General features: G+C 44.3%; 1 protein-coding gene across 1 annotated transcript in view; it reads right to left on the minus strand.

Annotated features, from left to right (window-relative positions):
• Positions 1 to 996: 996 nt before the first annotated feature.
• Positions 997 to 25,737, minus strand: part of LOC122808587 — a 142,631-nt gene continuing 117,890 nt past the window's right edge. The window contains exon 4 of the mRNA XM_044079544.1: positions 997 to 1,181. Within this exon, the coding sequence (XP_043935479.1) occupies positions 997 to 1,181 (185 nt within the window). The remainder of the gene's footprint in view (positions 1,182 to 25,737) is intronic.

Raw genomic sequence — 25,737 nt, forward strand, 5'->3', positions numbered from 1 at the left:
TACGCATATCTGTTTTCTTATTGTTACTTTTTCCTTAAACAGTGAAATTAATACTGAAAAGCAAGCTGTTGAACTGAGACACATCATGCTGTCATTAGCTGCAATACTAATCCTGACTTACAAAACGTCAAGATCAAATGTGTCGAAAACAATATCCCCTAAAACAGGGCATGTGATAGTGCCCGTGATCATTAGGAAGTGCTGGTATGTGAGCAGGATACTAACTTGCTGCGATGATGTGACCTACTGGATACAGGTAATCCTACAGACACAGCTCTAACAGTGCAGCATGACCAAAATCTAGAATGAGAGGTTCAGCTACATGTAGATGAACGTTGACAATGACTACATGAATTTTTTTGAGTTACTTCCCCCCACTACTTCCAGAACATTCTCAGGAAGCACTTGTAGTATAATGTAATATGTCCACATAACTCCAGACAGTAACCCATCCTCTTTCCCAACCATAACCGACTGTTACTTTACTCTGGTAGGTCCTGACTTCTGTACAAATGGAGGTGAAAATGGCTGGTGTGTGTGTGTGTGTGTGTGTGTGTGTGTGTGTGTGTGTGTGTGTGTGTGTGTGTGTGTGTGTGTGTGTGTGTTAAAATACTGCACATGAGTGTGACATTGACATTACTCCTGCTCTCTACCATTTCCATGCAGTGCTGAAAATCATCATGTATGCCCTGCAGTACTCTAATCATCATTTCTTAACTCTCTCTGGCAGTGAACTGAGTCTGCTGAACAATGATATGGCACATTTGCTGCTAGGCAGAAAATGTTTTTTGTGTTTCTGGAGGTAGCTGTGACATTTGCCTGTGCCTGGCATCTCCTTTGCACAGGTATTACATGGACAGTGATCCCTCTGAGATAGTGTTGCCCTCCAAAAGGTGTTCCTGTGGTTGAGGAGACACTGGTGTTGAAGTGGATGGGTTTTCTCCCTCTACAACTTGCAATACAATGTCCCCATCTGCTTGACTGTGTGATGCCGTGCTACTTCCTACAGTTATGTAACTGCTGTGAGGTGTGTGATCCTGTCATTAAACTTGGCAACTGTGTGACACTGTCTTTAGGCTGTCTCATGAATATAATAACATTATCAATATCAATAGACATTCTTCTGTTGACATCTTCCAGCATTTCTGGTAAAGCAGAACTCCTACTTCCTACAGCTGACCCTGTGAAGGATTAATTTTATTACAGCAGTACTAAGAAAATAGAGCAAATGACTCAAGTACCCAAGTTGCGCCTGCAAATTATCTATTGCTATCAGTGTACTACCCTAGTAAACAAATTAAATAAAACAAATAAATAAATAAATGTTTTGTAATGAGTTGTGATGGACAATTACCATGCACATTCACTTCAGTTTTGCAACTGGCAGAACTGGAAGGTTCACCAGTTAATACTAAATGTCATGCGTTACAAGAAGCAGTTACCCTCTGCAGTCATTCTGATGATGTGAAAATGTCATGGTGTAAGCATTAATATTCTATTAACATGTCTGTGGATGCAGCTGAGGTGGGTAGTTGCCAGTATCCTTACCACCTCTGATTATGCCTGTGCCATTATATTTAGTGTTTCAGTGTTGTAGTCCTCTTTCCATATGGAATGCAGGTATTCCTCATCTGGTGTTAAAGTGATAAGTGTGAGAGTTCTCTCACCAGTACTGCTATGGGCAATTGCATTCTGTCTTGCCTTTTCTTTGGCATGGCCTACCACATTGTTAGCATTTTTTGCAATGTGTCAATCTGCAGTCCCTTCCCACAACAGCATATATGTCCATAGCCACCTGATCCCATACATTTGCTTACTTAACTTGTTTTGGTCCCCCTTTTCCAAACAGATTCTTTTCACATGTCCTTAGGGACCCTAAGAGAACATGTTTTTTCACAGGGCTTAAATTGTCTTTTCCCTGACATGATCCCTGCTGCTGTATCATGCTTTTACCTGAAACAACATACATGAGTAACCCTAATGAAACTTGACTAAAAAAATTAAACCCTCTCATCACCCCTACAACTAAGGACATGAAAGCATGTCTGAATTAAACCTTGACTGCAGTACCATAAGGAAATAAATCTTAAATCACTGACAGCCTGAGTACAGCATAACTAATAATTTTATCATATCAATAATGTGAAGCACAAATCAACTGAGTAATGTCTTCCTCAGCCTTTGTAGTGCTAACCGTGCTAACCTATACATCAGCACCAGAAATAACCAGTAAACAAATGACAAGCATTTATCACTTCCACTGTCATCCTATGTTATGCCAGTAGATTTGCAAACAATGAAATATTCAGTGAACTCTTACCATGCATTCAGTCTGTAACAGTCATGCATGTTCAGCTTTAATAAAGGGCAGTTGAAATTCCCAACTCCTGCCATTGCAACTATTATTACCTACAACATACAACAACTGCATATAACATTGACTTTACTTTGGAACAAAAAAAAATACATACAGGACTTGTATAACTCCAAGTCCATGGTGTCTATATTCACTACACCAGCTAGTCCAAAGGAAAAAGATGAGTGTTCTGACTAACCAGCTTTGGCCACAGCAGAGTCACCCACATGTGGCTGAGACACTTCAGCAGGCTGCTGTGGTGGCAAAATCTGTTCAGTAATTTTTTAATTTTTTTTTGTGGCTGGAAGAAGGAAAAATGTGTAGTTGTGTAAGTAAACTTACCACAACAGTACATGCTCGAATGATCACTGCTGCAGTAGTGTTAGCAATATGGGTAATATCCTACCAAGGATATAATAGCTGGCCAGCTTTCAAAGCTCCAAGGCACCTTCTACATGTTCAAACTGTCAAGCAGCTTGAGCAGAGCTTACTAAAAGACAAGTCTGGGCATCAACCCCTTTAGAGCTTTCCTGCCAACAGAGAGAGGGAGGCAGATCCATGAAAGAACAACAATAGGAAGAGCAAAATATAAATAACCACACCCTGGCATAAAAAACAAACCAAAAACAAAGGGGATGGAGGGAGGGATTGGCTACTGCAGCAGTGATCATTCATCTACTGTTATGCTAAGGTTACTTACATAACTGTACTATGTTCATCATATTGATCACTGCTGCAGTAGCCATAGCTATATAGCTAGATTACCCTAGTTTACTACATTTTGAAAGTGGAATGAGAAGGGCACAGAAGTCCTAGCAAAGCTTAATTTAGACCTAGAGAAGGAAACAAACTTATAGTGTTTTGCAAAAGTATTTATAAAGGACCACATATCAGCTTCTAAGATACTTCTAGAATCCAGTCCTTTCCAAAAAGCCATAGATGAAGCCAAGGCCCTGGTAGAATGGACCTTGACCCTAATAGATTTATTATGGTGTGCATAACAAAAGGTAATAGCTATAGATAACTAATTAGAAATAGTATGTTTTGACACAGGTTGTCCCCTCTTCTTACATTCACAAGAAATGAACAATTGGTCCAAAGATCTAACAGATTTGGTACTGTCAAGATAGTACCTGAGTTTTCTGAGGACGTCCAAGGTATGCAGTATCCTTTCTGTCTCATTTTTTTTAGGTGTAGGAAAGAAAATGGGAGATGAATAGTTTGGCTTAAAGTAAACTCGGATACCATGTTAGGCATAAAAGAAGGATTAGTTCTCAAATAAACCCTCTCCCTGTGGAAAATGAGATAGAATTGACTCACCATAAGAGCTTGCAACTCAGGTACCCATCTTGCAAAGGACAGATCCCTCAGTAAAAATGTTTTCCATGTTAAGAACCTCATGTCAGCCAGCCTATCTGGTTAAAATGGAGCAAGTGTTAGCTTTTCTAACACAACATTAAAATCCCAAGGGGGGGGGGGGGGGCACTGTTTTTCTATGTGGCCTGTTATGCAAAATTCCTTTCAAGTACATTTTGATATGAGACTACATTGAAAGTGGAGGATCCATGAGTAGACATGCTGAAATGAACCCTGATAGAAGAATAAGAAAGGCCATAGGATAGTAACTCACAAAAATATTGTAAAAACAGAGAACAACTAGCCCTAAACAGGTGCTGATTATGTTGTTGGCACCAACTAGAAAACCTTTTCTATTTGCTAATATATGATTTTCTAGTAGCAGGCTTTCTTGCATCCTTTAGTACCTGCTGAGCCTACTCCGAAAGCAGGTTTCTAAAAGGAATGATGACCCTATCACCCAGGCAATCAACTTAAGATCTTGTGCGATTCCTTCTGAATCTTCAGAAGTATCCTGCATATTAGTGGAAAGGGTAGAAAGGCATACAATGACATTCCTGTCAAAAGAAAAGAAAAAGTATCTATCTTTTGGGGACTTCTTGCATGGAGTCCTGGAAAATAATTTTGTTAGTTGATTGTTCAGAGAAGAGGCAAAGAAGTCTACTTGAAGAATTCCCACAGATGGATCAAATCTTAGAAGACTCTGATATATTTTCCATTCATGAGGGTCTGTCCTGGTACTTTTCCGCTTGCCTACCATACAGTTTTGCTCTCTTGAAATGCAGGATGCCTGTAGAGTGAGATTGTGCTATGAAGCTATATCCCAAGCTAACACGGTTGGTCTGCAAGGGGGTATGACCGGGATCTCTCTTGATTGTTCATATACCACATGACTGTCCTATGTCTGGGGACAAAAGATGGTTCAGAGAGTTGAGTGTCTTGATAAGAGCAAGCAATCTGCTTGATATTTATGTGCTTCATTTAAAAAAACTTTGCAGTCTCAAGACAGTTTATTAAATAACACAATCTTAGCTTTAAAATAATTTTCCTGAAGAGGAAAGTAATAAAACATTAACAAAAGTTAAGAAAGTAAAAGTTTTTTTTCCCAAAAGGAACTTATCTGCCCAGCAAAGAATACCACAAGCTGACCATTGACCCTCACAATCCTATAAGGAGCATACTATTCGGCGGCAGTAAAGCTCCGAAGAATGTCACATCTACACTTGTATTTTAGTCAGCTCAGCTTGAGCTGCTTGACAGTTTGGCTGTATGGAAGCAGCCTTGAAGCTTTGGAAGCTGGCTGGCTGGCCATTATATCTTTAACAGGATGCAACCCATATAGTTAAGGCTACTGCAGCACGTGATCAATATGAAGAACATATATTCAAAAACAGCATGAATATAAAGTACTGTATGTTATAAACATTTCAAATATATCGAAGCACTGAAAAAATGTATAAATATATGTGTAGCTTAAATGAACCAAGATGATGTATATATAAACCAAATAATGAGATATAAAAATAACTAATTCCTGTAATCTAAGTGGATATGAGGATTTGTAGTAGTAGTATATAATAACCTAAGAATGACAAAAAAGAAAAGAAAAAAGGGTTCGGGGGATACTATACCAGAGAAGTTCAAATATTTACACTTAATAGCAATTGATGTAGACAGACAAAAGCTTACGTTAACCTGCATCTCTGAAGCAGTTGCATTTATTTTTGTTAACTAAACGGGTATGAAAAGGCTTTTTGAAGTGCTTTAGATTGTCAGTCTAATATATTAAGGCAATGAGTTCCAGCTTGCTGAAGCAATTTTGGATAAGCATATCTCACAGACAGGAAGAGTATAGGATGGCTGATGCAGTTGCAGAGATTCTGAATTTTGTAGGGAGTATGAAAGGGTTATAGATATAAATTTCCTAAGGATACAGGGACAGTTCCCAGATTTACTATTCCTCTGTGCAGGACTAACTTAGTTCTGCATGGAGGCAGCCGTTTAGGAGCAGGATGGCAGCGTGCCATGCATAGTAATGAGGCGCGTTGTCTGATCTCCTAATAAGAGTGCAGGGGCCATGTCTGAGAGCAGAGCCCTTAGAATATACACGTCCTCGAAATGAAGAACAGCAGAAAGGGGTAAGAAATGAGTGAGACCACTCGCAGGTGTCCGCATATCCCCACCAACATTGCCCCTCGTGTACAACAGCAAGTAATCACCAATAAAATGAACAGACCCTTTATTTTCTTTATTTTAAAATTCCGATTAAAGCTAACCATCGGTGTGAGGGTGTGCCCATCGCTTAGCTATGGTTGATGCAGCTTAAATGGCTGAAAAGGATAACAAGGAAGATATATACAAATGAAGCAGTATAGCAATAGTGTAGTAGGCAGAGGATTTGCTTTACGAGCAGGGATTCCAAGTTCGAGTCCCATAGCAGCAGATTCCATTTTCCATGGCAAAGCACGTTATGAATAATATTTATGTTGCATAACCCACTAAATAACATATCTTTATGAACTGGAGTACTGCAGTAAATGCACATGTAAGGTGTCAGTGTCATAATGAATAAAGCACTAGTAAGCAGGTCTAAGTATCAATAAGCAGTAGTAAACATATTTAAGCACTAGTAAGCGAGCTTAAGCCAGTTTGCATGGCAGTAAGCAATACCTACACTGGTTAAGTAATTCAGAAGCTAACTCTATGTAAGCAGATGTAATGGCAGGTTAGCAGTGCTAACCATCACGCAAACCCGCGCAAACCCACTTACAAATGCTCAAAAGTACCTTAATCACTCTGTATCCAAAGACCCTTGTTCTGCCCATTAACAAAATAAACAGCCATGCAGGTCTCGAACCCAGGACCCTATACAACATAGTCGCAGTAGTTAACCACCAAGCCATCACAGAAGTACAGAAGCATGAGGTCTCAGCAAACAAGTCTTCACCATAGTAAAACCAAACTGAACCTGTGAAAGGAATCAGTATACAGACATATGTGCCTTAACCCACTACATAACATAAATATGTGAACCGGAGTACAGCAGTAAGGCCAGAAGTCAGGTGTAATTGTAATACAGTGCTGAAGTCCCCAATAAAACACAAGGACCCCATACAGTGTGCATACACATGAATCATGGATACCAGGCATACGTATAATATGTAATGAATAATAACTCAATGCCAAAAAGGAATTATAATGCAAAGTCTAATGTAAGCAACGCTAAGCATTGCACAGGCCACCTTAGGAGGTGTAAGCAATGTGTAGGCCAGCTAACTCAATGTGCCCAGTATTGTACCCCTTTAAACAATGCCAATCCTAGGTAAGCAGGTTTGCCCATAGCCTAGCCTTTTCAAAACCGACCAATCACGGAAAAGTGCAGGAAATCAGCCCTACATAAACTCAAGAGACGTGAATACATCTCATAACTGGTTGTAGCTTCCCCTTGCAGGCACAATGGCAGTAAGGGGAGAAGGTGTGCACTTTCGGGCGCAGCGCTGGTGCATCCAGGTGTCCAAGGTCATAGCAAGAATCCTTGTCAAAGACCATGATCAGAGACTGCTGCAGGGCCAGTACCAGGGCTCCCAATATAAGGCGGAGGCCTGGGATCATCTCGCCCATGACCTCACCAGTGCCACTGGCATACCCCGAACTGGTGAACAGGTCGGGCATCATTATGCCAACCTGAAGCGGCATAAGGGGGGCCTCTTGGAGGAGTGCATCCAAGAGGCTAGAGTGTCAGGAGATGTTCCAGTTGTGTGTAACACCCCACTATGTGTGAAATAATTACCTGCTCAGGTATATCATGGATAGGTATGGCTAAATAATCCTCTTATGTCCCCCCGCTGCAATGGAGTGGGCCATGAACCAGGAGGCCCAAATCAGTCATATGGTGAGGTTGCGACACGAGGCAGGTCAGTAATACTCATGCATTTACTGTCATAGGAAATTAAACTAAAAGTAGTAGTAACTTAATTGCCTGTATAAAATCTGCAGTGTTCAAGGCAAGTACTGCATACACTAGAGAATATGGCAGGAAAAGTCTCATATCATTTGTATGTCAATAAAAATGTAATAGCCTGACAATAAAGGTCTAACTGCTGGACTGCATGTGTATACTCTGGTATCATATGGTAATGTAGATTTGCAATCATGTAATAGTACTGTTGTATTAAGCACTGTTACCCACACTATGCACCATAAATTGAATGTGTAGGAATGCCTGTATATGACAGCTGTAATCCTCAGAGGCCATTTAGTATAACTGAGAGACACAGAGACTAAACAGGGAAAATGCAGGCAACCAAACATGAATAGCACATGCAACTGAGATGTGAATTACAAGTTATGTACCTACCATAACGTTCCATGTTAGTTGTCTTCTCTCGCCTTCTTTCTTGCTGGATGGGTTCAGAGCCGAACCTCGGCTCCGACTCGGCCTATACTAAAGCTCGAGAGCTAATTTTACCGGCTCGAGGCAACCCTATTTCCCATGATGCTAGGCGGTAACTACCCAGATCTCGTTTGGTAGCTGAGAAATAATAGCCAATTCAGTCTCCCCTCTGAGGTGGAGGAGGAAAAAGGAGAACTCCCCAAATATCACTACCTGAAGCTGTATCTACCCTGGGACCAACTGTCTGGGCTTGGAATAGTGCAAGATAAGGTCCCTTGGAAGAAGGGGAAAAACCTTACGGTCTGTCCAGGCCAGGGGGATGGTGGGCGGGACGCAAGAAAGAAGGCGAGAGAAGACAACTAACATGGAACGTTATGGTAGGTACATAACTTCTGAATGTTAAGTTGTCAATCTCACCTTCATTCTTGCTGGATGGGACCACGTCCCTAGTACCTTCATCCTGAGTGGCTCATTGGAACAGACTCTTGAGAACGGTGGAACCAAAATTTGCCCTGTTTCTGGAGGCCATGTCCAATTTATAATGTGTAACAAAGGTATGAGGAGAGGCCCAAGTGGCTGCCGCACAGATAGTGTCTATTGGCACTCTAGCTTGAAAGGCTGCTGATGTAGCTAACTCTCTGGTTGAATGGGCTCTTGGCCTAGACAGGGTGACCTTGGATACTGGAAGGCCCTTTCTACTTTCTGCATAAGATAAGAATAGTTGATCAGATTTTCTGATTTGTTTAGTTCTGTCCAGATAGTAGCGGAGTTGACGATGAACATCCAGACAATGTAGTTTTTGCTCCGCCTTGTTTGAATAATTAGGGAAGTAAACTGGAAGATCAATAGATTGATTTAAATTTGTCTGAGAAGCCACCTTGGGTAAAAAAGATGGGTTAGTTCTCAGAGAAACTCTGTCTTTATGGAACACTAAATAAGGAGGACGAATGTAGAGGGCATGAAGTTCAGATACTCTCCTAGCAGATGTAATGCTGACTAGGAAGAGCGTCTTCCAGGAAAGTAACTTCAATGAACAGGAGGCCGCAAGTTCAAAGGGAGGGAGAATCAAGGATGCTAAAACTAAGTTTAAATCCCACTGTGGTGGAGGGGGGTCTTTGATCGGGGGTCTGAGTAAAAAGATACCTCTGAGGAATGCCTTGCAAAGCTTATGGGACATGATACTGGAGTCCGACAAGCCTATGTGAAAATTTGAAATGGCTGCTAGCTGAACTTTTACTGTGGAGGAAGAAGATCCTGAATGAAAGATTTCAGCTAGGAAATCCAAGACCGAGTGTATTGGAGCAGTGAAGGGATCTATGTTCCTAGCCTTTGCCCAAAAGGAAAAACATTGCCATTTACTAGCATAGATCCTTCTGGTGGAAGACTTAAGGGAAGCTACAATAATATCCCGGACAGAATTTGAAATCATTGGAAGCCTGGCTAGGACGGAAGTGGAGCAACCAAGCTGTGAGGTTGAGAGATTGGAGGGATTGGTGCAGCTGCCCTGATTGATGGGCCAAAAGATCTGGCACTGGATCCAGATGCCAAGGCTGCTCCAAAAGATAGCGATGCAGGAAAGGGAACCATATCTTTCGAGGCCAATAAGGGGCAATGAGGATCATCTTGGCTCTCAAGGCGGTAGCTTTCTGAATTATCTGTGTGACTAATGGAAAGGGGGGAAAAGCGTATAGAAGTCCCCGAGGCCAATCGTGGACTAGAGCATCTCTGGGGGGATGGCCTGGAAGGGGGAAGAGAGTGAAGAAGTCGAGGCATTTGCTGTTTTGTGGTGTTGCAAAAAGATCGCAGCAAGGAAACCCCCACTTCTGAAAAATTTTGTCTGTCACCGATTGCTTGAGAGACCACTCGTGGGGCATGAGAATAGCTCTGCTCAGCCTGTCCGCTATGATGTTGGACTTCCCGGGGATGTGCGTTGCTATCAGAAACCGCTGAGAAGAGATCACCCATTGCCAGAGTCTGAGTACTTCTCGACACAGGGGATAGGACTTGGTTCCGCCCTGCTTGTTGATATACCGTACTACGGACATGTTGTCCGTCTGAATTGCAATAGTCCCCAGGGGAAGAGAGTCTTGGAGGGCTTGCAACGTCAAAAGCACTGCTCTCATCTCCAGGACATTTATGTGCAAGTGGCATTCGAAGGGTTGCAATGTGCCATGGACTGTCCTGCCCTGAAAATGCCCCCCCACCCAATCAGGGAGGCATCCGTTGTGACTGTGGCGACCGGGGGTGGGAGTAAATGTTCTGCCTAGATGGACTTGAGGGGAGACCATCCACCAAGATAGATGTTTTCTGCAAGATAGAGTTATTAAGATCTTGTGTGTCATAGGGAGCTGTTGGAAGGACCACTGGGAGAAAAGCATCCATTGAAGAAGCCGCATGTAAAAGCGGGCAAGGGGAAGAAGCGTGATGGCTGCCGCCATGAGACCTAATACTTTCAGAAAATACCTGGCCTGAATTTTGTTGCTCTGAAGGAGGACGTGAACATGATTTTGAATATCCAAGACCCTCTGCTCTGTTAACTTTGCTGAGAGCTGAACGGTGTCCAAGGTGGCGCCTATGAAGGTAATAGACTGACAAGGTGACAAAGCAGACTTTTCTAAATTTAGAGAGATACCTAGCTCTTTGCAAATGTGAATGGTGTAATCTCTGGCTAGAAGAAGTTGACGCCTGGTGGTGGCAGTGAGGAGCCAGTCGTCTAGATGTGGAAACACCTGGAATCCTTGACATCTCAGGTGAGCTGTAACCACTGCCATACATTTGGTGAACACTCAGGGGGCTGTAGTGAGACCAAAGGGCAGGGCTCTGAACTGGTAGTGACTGGCGGAGAAACCTTCTGAAGCACCTGTGCATTTTGATGTGATAGTATGCATCCTGAAGGTCCACTGAGCACATCCAATTGTCCTTGCCCAGAAGGGGCAAAATGGACTGAAGCGTGACCATCTGGAATCTCGTTCTTTTTACAAACTTGTTTAGTTTGCTGAGATTCAATATTGGCCTCCAGTTCCCCTGTTTTTTTTGGTACCAAAAAGAGCTTTGAGTAGACTCCGGATCCTAGTTGGTCTGCTGGGACTGGCTGGATGGCTCTCTTTTTTAGCAGTTTTGATATTTCTAGTGCTGCTTGTTACCTTAGACTGGGTGGAACGTCTGGAAGAGACCCCATTTGAATCGCTGGGGTTTGGATAAAGAGGATTTTGTAACCCTCGGATATGATCGACTGCACCCATTTGTCTTGAGTGAGGCAGAGCCAGGCTTGTGGGTACAGCGATAATCTTCCCCCGACTGCCTCCGAAGGTGGACAGTCGGGCAGCACCTCAGGGATGTTGGAAGGGTTTGTCAGAGAGGGTTTCTCTGCAACCCTGATTCTGCGGACCCCCTCTGCCTCTTGGACGGCATCTGTTGTTGTTGTTCCCCCCATCTGCCTCTAGGGGTGAACTGACCTCTTGCGTCAGGCTTGACTCCTTGTGGTTTGCGGAACCACATTTTTCCACCCTTTTGACCCTTAGGATATGGTCTAGATGGGGTTGAAAAACAGACTCCTACGGCAGAAAGAGTCTTGCCATCTTGTTCGCATCTGGTCAAAGTATCTTTCACCTGAGGTCCAAACAACACTAAACCATCAAAGGGGGAGTTAGTAAAAGACGCCTTGAAGGGGTCTGCGAAGTTGCAAATCTGCATCCAGGCGTGACGCCTCAAAGCCACACCTGTGCCTGCGGCCCTACTCGCCCCATCGGCTGCATACGAAATAAGCCACATGGAGGAGTTGACAATGGAATTCAGGGTTCCTAGCTGTGAGTTAATTTTGTCCTGAGACCCAGCAGCTGATGGATCCTATAGGACCTCACTCAGTTCTTTAAAAATGTCTCTTTGAAGACGGGTGAAGTGGCATAAGTAATTCAGCGACCGCATGGCAAAGGTCACTGACGAGAACATCCGCTTGCCGTACCTATCCATTGTCCTAGATTCCTTATTAGGCGGATGGATAGGCACTGAAGGATCAGCCAGTTCCTTCTTGGTGGCTGCCACCACCACTATGGCATCAACTGGGACACCTTTAGATAAAAATTGCTTATCAGAAGGGGCTGTTATAAATTTGGAAGGCCTCCGTGGGGTGGGTTCCATCGAATCAGGGGCCACCCATGCCTTCCGCGCCACCACTTCCATAAGGGTGTCGAAGGGCAGAGACACCCAGGAGGTGGAGGGTCGAGAACCAAAAGCCTCCAGGTAAACCGACTCGTCCTCGGAAGGAATAAGGGAAGACCAGTTCCCCCTCTGTTTAAGGATTTCAAGGATGTCAGAGAAGGAGACATCCTCAGAGGGGAACCTTGGGGATCCTTGTGACTCATCCAAGTCGGTGTCAGATGTAATGAACTCAGGGGAGTCCACATGCTTCCTCTTACATGTCCTCTTACGCGGGGGTTCACCTGATGGATCAGGAGAAATCTCGGAAGAGGAGGATATTCCCAATGCGGAAACCTGAGGTGTTGGATCTCTGTGGCCGGGGGCGAGAGAGTGGGAACAGACCTCAGCAGGCACTACAGTGGGAGGAGCTGATGGAGCTGACCGTAGAGCTGGCACTGGGGCCAGTACGCTCCTCATGACCTCGAAGGTGCCCCTATCAGGCAGGCTAGAGAGCTCCCGCTCCGAAGAGCTAGGAACCCCAGCCGGCACTGACAGGGGTGGCTCCGAAACCGATGTCGGGGCCGAAATCACCAACACTGATGCTCCGAGAGGGAAAACGGGGTCGGACAAGGGTCCGATGCCACTGGCCCCCTCAGAGCCGGCGAGAGAATCCAGGTGCCCGGATCCCTCCAAGGATGGCATCATGGACGAGATCGGAGCAGACGACGGAGCCAAAGGGGGAGGTATCGGCTCCGACGTCACAACAGTCACGGCTCCGAACACTGAGGCAGAGTCGAAGGAGGAATAGTATGTTGTATGGACATAGCTGCTGTCTGATGAGACGGGCTGTGAAACATTTGGGCCAGTGCCTGAGACTTTAATAGTCTGCTTACCACCCTCTCAAGGTCATGGTCGGAAAGCCTGGAAGACTGAGAGGAATGGCTCCGATGGCTCCGCTCCGAGAGTAAAGGTGACCTCAGAGCTGAATGGATAGATTCCAGAGATGGAGATCTGGACCTCTTGTGTGTGGAGGGCATCAAGGTTGATGGAGCAGAAAGAGCTGTAGACACGTCGGCTCCAGCCGGAGCCGAGCCGACTTTGAAGATAGAGTCTTGGAGGCATCGGCTCTGGCCAGAGCCGATGCAGGCAGCTGCGATACAGAGGTATCGGCTCCAGCCAGAGCCGATAGTGTCGCAGAAGGTGAGCCACCATCCAAAGGCTTAGAGCTCAGAGCCAACGGTTTAGGTGGCTTTGAAGGCTTCCCCGGCACGGACTTAGCCGGGGAACCTTCGGGCTTTAATAAGCCCCTCAGGATCAACTTATTCCTGCGCTCCTGCAGGACTCTTGGGCTGAATGCATGACACACCGAGCAAGAGTCCTGCAGGTGCAGGGGTCCCAGGCAATAAACACAAGAAGTGTGACCGTCTGTCAGAGACATCTTCTGACAGCACGAGTCACACTTCTTGAAGCCTGAGACCTTTGTCTCCTTTGACATATTATTGTCGAAAGGAAAACAACAATTGTAAAGATAGAAAAAAGCACACACACACACACACACACACACACACACACACACACACACACACACACACACACACACACTCAAACAGATAGGGATACAGGGATACTAAAGGTACACTCACACAGCTAAAAATCCCTGTGAGGGAACTAAGAATAAAACGGAAGGGCCTAAGGCCTAAACTAGGGTGGGGAGTATGACTGGGATAAGGGATAAAAATAGGAACTAAAAATTTAAAATAACCGAAAAACTAGCCTATTTAGAAAATATATATACTATACTAGGGGAAAACTAAGTAGAAAACTAAGATTTTTCTGAAAAGTATTCACTAACCTGTCAGCCAGTAAAAAGAGCACCTCGCTAGCGAAAGCGGCAAATGAGATCTGGGTAGTTACCGCCTAGCATCATGGGATATAGGGTTGCCTCAAGCCGGTAAAATTAGCTCTCGAGCTTTAGTATAGGCCGAGTTGGAGCCGAGGTTCGGCTCCAAACCCATCCAGCAAGAATGAAGGTGAGATTGACAACTTAACATCTGTTGTTTTTTTAGCACACAGCCATGGTTCGAATCCTGCCAGTGGTAGTACTCTACATACAGAATCATACCCCACAACTTTACAGATATGTCCAGAATGTCCAGTAAAGTGGCCCATATCTGTTGCCTATCAAGCTGTCCCCCTGGGAAATCAGTGGGATGATACCAGACATATAGGCAGCAAACAGGAAATACAACTGATTGACACACATCTATGAGAACAAAGTTGGCACAATAGCAAATCCCCAATACCTTATGAGACTAAGAAGCCACATATGTCCCATTTACACCCCAACTTGTCAAGCTGTGGTCAGAGTGTGTACAGTAAAAGAGTGAGCTGTATGTGCATAATAGTAATGTGGAATCTGGTACTGTGTGTGGGAACATTCAGGCAGTGCTAATAGACATTTCTCCCACAGGTCTGTCAGATACCAACACTCTGCACAGAAATACAAGAATGATACCCAGTACTGGTACTGTTTACATTGGTATTGTATGGCATTGCGACTGATGCAGTTGCCCTGAATAATGAGGTATTACACATCACTGTCGCCCACACTGTCCTACAACATATAACTGTCTAAGAAATCTGTACAAGAGTGTTGTAATACAAGGTCAGAATGCAAAAGCACAGGGGATTAATAAGATAGAAAGCAGATAGGAGATATACAGCAATATCTATATAGCAGACACAACTGTGATGGACAGTGTTTAAGTTGTAGCAGACACAGCCATAGTCTGATTCCTGGGAGTGGACATAGGCTGCATACAGACTCATACCCCACAACTGTACAGATGAGGCTAGAATGTCCAGTATATGGGCCCATATCTGTTGCCTGTCCCTCTGGTAAGTGTGTGGGATGATCCCAGATGTTTAGCCAGCAAACAGGGAATACACGTGATTGTCAAACATTTATGAGAACAAAGCTGTCACTGTAGCAGCCCCTGAAACTCTTGGGAGAGTAATAAGCCAAGTATGTCCTATCTACACCCCCATGTTGTCAAGGTGGGACCAGAGTGTGTACAGTAACAGAGTGAGATGTATGTGCATAATACTAATCTGTAATCTGGAAGTTTGTGTGTCAACAGTCAGGTAGTGCTAACAAACATTGCTCCCACAGGTACGTTGGATATGAACACTGTGCTGAGAAATAAAGACCATAATAACTTGTACTGGTACTGTTCACTCTGGTACTGTAGGGAATTGTGAGTGTTGCAGTTTCTCTGAATAATAACGTATCACTGTCACCCACACTGTGCTACATAATATAACTGTGTAGAAAAGCATGTATATGTGTGCATCAGGTCACTAAAGGTTGAAGAGGGCAATATTCAAGATATGTCCCGGCACACCTGCATGTGGTAAACACATGGCCAGAGTCTGTGCAGAAAGAGTTGGATAGCTATGTGCACAACATCAACCCAGAATCTGGGAGTATGTGTAGAAACAGTTAGTTAGCGTTAACAAACATTCCCTCCACAGGTATACCAGATAAGAGGTGTATACCGCAGGTAAAACCAGTTCATGTATAATGATGATGACAGCCATATCACTGTCCAAATTAAGTCTATAGGGTAGTGTAGTAAGACTTATAAGGTACAGATAGGACTGTCTAGGAAAGTAATGTGGACTACAGGAATATACTAGTTGTTAATTGACATCTCCCCCCCCCCCACCATATCTCCAACAATAATCAACATGCCCACCCCAACTGGTATGTAATGACACCTATGTTCTGATAATGTCCAATTGTTTGATAAATATATTAATTGTTCCCATGCATGTGCTATAATGAATTATTCCAACATTGGTGGCATGGTGCCATCAATGTACTTGCATGCTGTTCTTATTACCACTGTGGTCCCATATATGCATGTGTTCTGTTTGCTATGCAACTGTTCCATATCTGGTGTCTGGGTTAATGGGAATATCTATGCATGCTGTTATACCTAACCCTGGAATGTGTAGACTGTTACTAACCCACATATGATGATGAAATCTAAATACTATAGCACGCTTGGGAAGGCCGGTCCCAGCGGACCCACCTGTCCCACCTCAGCTGGCCATGGCACCGGGCACCAGCATGTCTGGGGCCCAAACCGGGACCTCCCTGTCTGTTGGTCCTGCACCACCTTCAGGTGGAACCACCTCAGGGGATGTGGCTCGCCCCCTTCTGGGAGTGGGCGTGGACAGGAACCTGTCACCCATCGCCATGTCAGGGTGATGGTGCGTAGACAGCTCTACCAGCAGCTTGGTGATCTTCTATGCCAGCTTGAGGGCCATGTGTCGCATCTAGAGCGTCAGTCTGGCACTGCGACTCAGCCTCCAGCACAGCCACCATCAGGGATGTGAAGGTGCAGTGGTGACTGCCCATGGGTGGGGACCTCAGTCCCACTGTTTCCACTAGGGGGCTCATAGGCTTCCGATTTCCCAACACCCCTCCCCATCAAGGTGTTTACCCCCACATGTGTCATATACTGCCCCTGTATGCAAGGTTTGTCTTGTCTGTTAACCTACCCAACCTACCACCCCAAATATACCTACTACCCCTCCCTAACATCCCACTCTCACGTAAAAAAAAAGGGCAATCTGTTTCCAAACAAAAATCTCACCCCATACATAGCTGTCCATTTCGCACGCATGTCCACTGGACACATGTCATCTGGTCTAACTGGCTCAACATCTTATTAATGTTTTCCTCACCCCCTCCCAGGGGAATGAGTATTCAAACCTACCTCCAAATTCAGTGTACATGCACAGCTGTTGCTGTAGAGGAAATGGGCAGCTATGGACCTTCCTCACATCCCTAGCTATTTCCCCTACTGTCTTTCCCTCTTTGTGCCCCTTTTTCACCACTTTCCTATCAACCTTTTTTTCTTTTCTTTTAAAGAAATTAGCGCGGGGGTAAGTGGGAGTAAGCACTTTTAAGCAGCAGTAAGCGGGTTTCAGCCTGTTTGCATGGGGGTAAGCAATGCCTACACTGTTTAAGCAATTTAGAAGTTAACTAAGTATAAGAAACTGTGACCAGAAGTTAGCAGTGCTTACCTTCGCGCAAACACGTGCAAACCTGCTTACAACTGCTCAAAAGTGCCTTAATTACTGTGTATCCAACGACCCTTGTTCTGCCCAGCAACAAAATAAACAGCCTCTGCAAGGCTCAAACTCAGGACCCTGCAAGCCATAGCCAAAGTAATTTACCACTAAGACATGTCAGATATACATAGCCCTGATCTTTTCACAAACATATCATCCAGCCCAGTCATTCAAAAGTACAGGAAATGTAGTTCAACATGTAGATGTATGTGTGTGTGTATATATATTAATATCTAAATAGATAAAACATATCTATATATGTAGCTATATATATATATATATATATAGAGAGAGAGAGAGGTGTATATATATATATATATATATATATATAAATATATAAATATATATAAATATATATACATATATATATATATATATATATATATATATATATATATATATATATATATATATACATATATACATACAAATACCTACATCTATAGATGTATATGTCTACATCTATATGTCTAAATATATACAGCACGTTATATATATGTAAGCAGGTATATATATCTATGTAGGTATATACAGACATAGTTATATTTATGTAAGCAGATATATATCATGTCATTTGATCGACAGTTCATTTGATCGACAGTTCATTTGGTCAACAGTTCATTTGATCGACAAGCATTTTAGGTGGGGGCTTCGCTCCCACACCCCCAATGTGGGGGGCTGTGCCCCCCACACACCCCCAACTATATATATCAACTCCAGGGTCGCACAACATTGGGGAAGAGGGCAAATGCTTGTCGATCAAATGAACTGTCGACCAAATGAACTGTCGATCAAATGAACTGTCGATCAAATGACATGAACCCATATATATATATCTATATATATATATATATATATAGGTATATATGGACATACATCTGTAGATAACAATGGGAAAATAACAAAAACATATATGTCCACATGCACCGTTAATGGAGTTGAGAGGCCCCAAACAACATACGTCTTGTGCGAATAAGAAACCTCTCACCACAGCCAACCACGTCCACCCTGAAATACACTACCAAGTGTTTCAGATCCCATAACCAGGACCTGACATGACATGGGCATCCCAAGGGTACATATACACAGACACATATATGCAGATACAGATATATATATATATGAAATGACACATACACATGCAGAGATATGTATAGTAAGATACATATGGAGTAGGTGCACACAATATGGAACAGCCACTATTCCTACAGTTACCACCGTACCAACTGGAAACTGTATGAGCCACCCTTACGAATGACAATCATTGCCTGCAACATATACCCACAGAGTAATCAGAGGATATAACACCACACACAGGTGTGCATAAAAGAGAAAGCTTTATTTGTGTGCTACTACAGTTGTATATGCCATGTGATATAGCTGTTTAGACACAGACATCCATATAAACTGAGTAATGCAACTGTGGAACAGTTATACTAATACAGTAGTTTGAAAATTTTAGCCCCTATAGTCCCAACTTTGTAGTGCAAGGGGATATCAGGTATGTATGGCAGGTATATTTGTAGACTATTGCTACTGTAATAGGGAATGTTTTCACAGACATGGTGTGTGTGTGTGGGGGGGTCACATCCACTTTTAACATGTGCACCATTGGCTACTGACAGACATCCTAAGGACATCATAGTACAGTGCCACTGCTAGCAAATAATGCTCCTGTGGACTACAGCAGAGATAATGGCCAATATATGTGATAGTCTGACACACTCAGGACAGTCCAGAGTTATACACATAATCCCTTAGTGCAAGACATGTGGACTAATCCTGACAATGTGGATGTTAACAGCCATATAGATGGGTATAACACGTAACTAATGGCCGACATGGAAAAGGGCCTAAATGAGACTGATGCATGGTGTCCAAGCCATGGTCTCAAGCTAAATGCAAAAAAATGCGTAGTAATCCCCTTTGGAAAAAACAGAGTACCCACAAACTACAACATAGGAGGTAATCCCCTGAAATCTGAAGTAGAAATAAGGGGACTAGGGACCCAAGTAGATAGTCAGCTTTCCTTTGATAACCATGTTGCCAAAGTGGCTAGAAAATCCTTCTATGTGACTCATCTGATCACGAAAGGGTTTGCATCAAGATCTAAGGATGTAATGGTGCCCCTCTACTCTTCCCTTATCAGACCCATTATTGAGTACAATGCACCAATTGGAATGTACCTGGCTAGACATCTCCAGCAGCTGGAGAGACCACAGACGTACCTAACCAAGAGGATTATTGGCCTCAAACAGTTGCCCCATGCAGCATGATTGAAAAAGCTAAGACTTTTCTCTGTTGCATACTGCTTTCTCAGAGGCGATCTCTGTCTAACGTACAGAGCCCATGTCCAACCCAGAATTGTTGAACATGCTCCATCTTAGCAAAACCAAATCTACTCGAGCTACACACTCTAGGGATATAAACCTCAACACAATGAAAAGAACATGCTGGAGGGATAGATTCCCTTTGCAGAGACTTCCCTTACTATGGAACAGGGTCCCTATCTACATAAGACAGAGCCCCTCTCTATCACTCTTCAAGAGGAACCTTGATGAGTGGATGGGTAACAGAAAGTTTACACCGGGGATCACACCAACAGCACTACTAGATAGGGGCCAAGGGTACTAGCTGCTAGTACAAGGGTCTAGGGAACTACTAAAGGGGCGGTGAATACCGCACAATGTGGCTGGGCTAATATATGCCTTCGGGCAGACAGCCCAGTACCAACCTATGAACCTATGAACCTATACATGTGCCCCCATAGGTTATGCAGTCACACATCCCTGCCTGTCCTGCCACATACTAACCGCTGGTACAGAGGTGCCATGGCCACATACTACCCACTAGATAATGATCTGTACAGCATCCCACTGCTCTGTCTGACATACATGATTGTTATGGTGGCCCAGCAGCAGTACATCTGACAAGTATCTGAACATTACATCTCACTAGGTAAGTACACTAAGCTGCTAGGCATGTAACAAAGCACTGTGCAGGCTACAGGCAGACCGGCTCAACACTGACCTACATTACCTATGGGGGAATGCATGTGTACCTGCATATATAGCAGGCTCTACAGGCATGCCACAGCACAGAGTAACATACACCTGTGTGAAAGTGCATAACCACAACCATTGTGAACACAGCCACAGCCACATATGGTATGTTAGCGTATTATTACAGTTTATGGACTATCTGTTCAACACCAACCTCATATGTGACACTCACACACTAACCCTACATATACTGAGCCACTACACAGTGTGCTCCGATGCCTGTCTGTGGTATGGGACATAAGCGTATATGGTCCTATAAACATGTCAGCCAATAGGGTAACATACAGTGGAGCAGCATGTAACATCGGATAGAACTGGACCAAGAACATTGACATCTACCACAGTCTGATATCTCACTGGCTTGTTATCAGATATGTCACTAATTATGGTGTACAACACATATGCAGCCCTTACTGCATGACATATGTACAAAGGTTGACAGGGTTGCAGCTGGAGGCACATACACAGGACCAATATTGACATGTTGCTGTGATAACCTCATAATTTTACTGTTGTAACAGGGTTTGTTGCAACATATGTCCTATGAGGGAGATGAAGTCAGTAACTCTCATGACTGTCACCATCTAAAGACTGCAATCCTCACACTACCTTCTGCAGTTCACAGATAGGTGCTCTGTGGGTAACACCTGAAACATAAGGCACCACACACACTGGCCAGTCTGCAGATGACCCTACAGATGGGTGTTCCCTCATAAACATAGCACTGACATGGCAGGCATGAAAACATGCAGGACAGCCATATCCACACACACCCTTTTAAACCAACATTACTCCACATACAGTATAGCAGCACTTTCAGTCTGTAGTCAGGTCAGACACATCTCCCTCCTGTGTGTTGGCCTGTTTCCACAGTGTATGTTGGTAGAGGTAAATCCCCAATCCATCTGAGATGCTGTTTGCCAAACAACAGATCAAGTTCCTGCTCACAGTGAATGAAAGGCCCAACACCAACATGATGTTCCTAGATATTAGTGTGTGTTTCCATGCAACTGGCTATGGGAATGTTTCCATAGCTGTTCCACATGCAATCAGCTAGTGGAGGGCTGCAATTCATGCAGAGGCCATCAGCTGATCTTGGACATCACTTAAAATACACATGCCTACCTAACTAGTATATTACACAACAGCACTATGCCATTACAGGATGTGCCATGGAGATTACTGGAGTACTCCTTCCCAAACGGTGTATTTCACAGTGAATGACATCAGCAGGATTGCCAAAGTAGGGCATTTGAATTGTACTGAGTGTGACTAGTCTAAAATGCATTGCTCCCTACACAGACATAGAAACACACACAAATCATCCACAACTGTCATGTGTGGGGACTGAACCCCTTCCAGAGTTCTATATCACCCTACAGCATGATGCTGTTATAGGATGTACTACAGGGATTGCTGGAGTGCCCCTTCCCCAAAGGTGTATTTCACAGTGAATGACATCAATAGGATTGCCAAAGTAGGCCATTTGAATTGCACTGAGTGTGACTAGCCTAAAATTCATTGCCCTCTACACACACAATTGCCAAGTCTGGGATTAGAACTCCTACCTAACTATCTTATCATACTACAGCTGGCTGCAGTTATGGAACTAGCTACGGAGATTACTGGGCTACAATCTTCCCAGAGGTGTATTTCTAGGTGGATGACATCAGCAGCCTTGACAAAGTAGGGCATTCGAATTGTAGGGAGTGTGAGTAGCCTAAAAGGAATTGCTCTCTACACAGACAGGGACACACACACACACACACACACACACACACACACACACACACACACACACTTGCCAAGTCTGGGATTAGAACTCCAACCTATCTTATCACACTATAGCCGTACACAGTTATGAAACGCTCTACAGAGATTACTGGGCTACAACCTTCCTAGAGGTTTATTTCTAGGTGGATGACATCAGCAGCCTTACCAAAGTAGAGGATTTGAATTGTAGGGAATGTGACTACCCTAAAAAGCATTTTTCTCTACACAGACAGACACCCCCCCCCCCACACACACACACAGTTGCCATGTCTGGTACTGGAACCCCTACCTAACTAGTTTATTGCACTACAGCAGTACGCAGTTATAGGACGCACAACGGAGATTACTGGGCTACAACTCTCCCAATGGTATAATTTACAGTGGGTGACCTCACCAGGCTTGTCATAGTAGGGCTAAAGGGAGGGCAGTGTGTGTGCATTGGCCATAACCCATTCATCTAGAGGTTGACATATCACATGCGGGCACACACAGGGTCATATTCCACAGGTACATGTATACAGCTACTAGATTACTACTTTCTTGTACAGTCATGTTGCACAGCTAGCACTTGCACCATATAGTCTGTAATGCTGACAGATACCAGTGGCTAGTATCTACAGTGAGTGACATCTGAACCTCATGTGGTTGTGGCCCTTTGGCTGTGTGCTGGGTGGGACAGGCCTGGATGGCTCATTGTCACACTCACCCTCTTCCACACATCTATGTACATCTACCTTTGGCATATTATAGTGTTGAAAAGTCACAAACACCAAAACAGTTGAAAAGGACAAAAATTATAGTGTGTTGTCCTCAGATATATGTTTGTATTCCTATCCACTGTGTGTGCAAAGCATGAGTGGTGCATACTGAGGAGAGTCTGCAGTAAAATCTGCGACTGACAGATATGTCTGGCCCACTGGTGTTTGCAGACATGGCCTTCATTTGTTTGTGTGTGAGCATGCCCAGTATGCCCGTCTGTATTGAATGTGTGGATTGAGTCCAGGCAGTTTTGTACTGCAGTGCAGACCTTTGTGTTGTACACCTACAGGTAGAATACTGTTTCTGTAGGGTATCCGTTGAACATTTGGCAATATGGGGACAAACTGTGCAGGGGATAGTGTGTACTGTAGGTGATTGTGTTTTTTGCTGCTTCAGCTGCATGGTACTGCTGTTAGCAGAGATATTCAGACGTGTACTGTTATACACAGTGATATTTCCTGTCCTCATGTACTGTCAGGTGGACATTCTTGCTCACAGTGATGTCTTGGGGAGCAAGGGTGACTGTGGCTGTGTCTGGTATTGTGGGCAGACACCTACGTATTAATGGTAAGTTATGCCATTCTGGAAGGGGAGCTGTAGACTCTTGGTGCTGGGTTTGTGTATCCGGTTCGCACCTTGGTACAGTACTGGCAGAGGATCCCATAATTTTACACCCATCAGCATGACAGTATGGGCTTATCTTGCTGTGGCAATGCCTCACAGCTGTACAGATTTGCACAGGTCAGCCAGGGGCAGGGGCCATGGGTCAGAACATTTATCTTATTGTGGTGTACAGACATGTGTGTAGCCACCCATGTATGTGTGTGCACACAGCTTGGTGTCGGACCTTGCACATTCCATGCTGCCCATGCTCCCACCCCCCGTCTGTTATTCTATCCTCTTCCGTACATTATGCATACATTCTCTGATACTTTCCCTAAGGGCATCGCCCCATCACAGGTGTGTGTGTTAGCGTTGGTCCACAGTTCATGCAGTGGGACATGGTGGACATGTACTGTGGTTTGTCCACATGGCCTTGCATATGGTTTATGTGGAGTGTGTTATGTTGTTATTTTTGTGTCCGTGACATAACATGCATTGGCAGTACATGTAAGACAGGCCTTTGGCAGATGCCTGTGGGGCATTAGGTGTCACTGCATGCCAGATGTGGCAGGTCGTTGCATTCTGTCATTCCTACAGTCCCAGACTACCATACAGAATATTACCCTGGAGTGAGAGGGTATGTGTGATAGGTGTTCATGACAATACTACCTAACAGTCTTGCTCAGGTGGTGTGGATGCTGGCAGGGTGCTACCTACCGCTAGGGGCACACCTGCATGGGACACCTGCACTGCATGCTGCAGTCTTCTGCTATTGCCATATACAGGTGGGGGTCTTACTGCACCCATTCCCCACAGCAGGAATATGACCAGAAAGGTGCCTGTGGGTGGTGTGTGCATGAGCTGGGTGCATGTGTGCTATGGACACTAATTGCATCTGACACACAGATATGCATTCAGCATTCCAGTTATGCTTGCATGTGCAGGTGCATCAGCTGTTTCCCAATGCATCAGTCCTACCTGCTTTGTGATCTGCGAGTGTTTGGGCAGACAACACCAGTACCGCCTACTACAGGTCCAAATAATGTGATGCATACCTGTATGTACATTTCCAAGGGTGTGTCCATTTCATAGTGACACAATATATACTGTATGTCTGGGGTACTTTCTCCTCTGTACTGATTGTATATGTAGACCAACAGCCATGCCATGTCAGTCTTTCAGATGGTGACACATATTACCACCATACATTTGCAATGGCTTACTGCTAGCTTGTGTTATACTGATGGGTATTGTGTATGGCACTGCAGTTGTGAGGACTTGTCCCTGTCATCAGCAGTAGTGGGCAATGACCACCAGGTTTACCTCAACATGCATACATACTGACCATTCTCACACAGTATGGGACACACACCAACTTAACACACACATACTTGCTTATTGTGCAGATGCTACAACTTATTCTGCTACCTTGGCCACCTCTGTGCATCTGTTCTCCACTGGTATTAGACCTACACATACATGTTAGTACATTTCTACATAAGGTTGTGGGGTGGCTCACCTGACTGTTACGACGTGTGCACATCACATTGGGAGGGCACACCAGACCATTACTACATAATTCAGTAGGGCTGGGGGGAGCACACCTGACTGATTCTGCAGTCCTACACAGGATTGGGAGGCACACCTGACTATTTCTGCATATCTACACAGGATTGGGGGAGGTGCACCTGACTGTTACTACATTTCTACATAGGATGGGGGGCACACCCAACTATTTCTACATTTCTACACAGGATTGGGGGGCACACCTGACTGTTACTACATTTCTACATAGGATGGGGGGCACACTTGACTATATCTACATTTCTACACAGGATTGGGGGGCACACCTGACTGTTACTACATTTCTATGTAGGATGGGGGGCACACCTGACTATATCTACATTTCTACGTAGGATGGGGGGCACACCTGACACCTGCACACATTTGCTATGACTGCACTGGTATATCAGGTACTCCATTTCATTCTGTATTCTAACCCATCATGCTGAGTAGAAGCATACCTGTATACTACAGATCTTAGCTTTGATTTACCTACATATTAGTTTCTGATTTCCTACCCTTCAGAACTAACATCCCACTGCCTGACCTGCTGTGGCCTGTCTGTGTAGGCCTGGGGGGGAGGTTACCCA

This window comes from Protopterus annectens, chromosome 8.part0 (assembly GCF_019279795.1).
Source record: "Protopterus annectens isolate FY-2018-M chromosome 8.part0, PAN1.0, whole genome shotgun sequence".
In the NCBI taxonomy this organism is placed as follows: Eukaryota; Metazoa; Chordata; order Ceratodontiformes; family Protopteridae; genus Protopterus; species Protopterus annectens.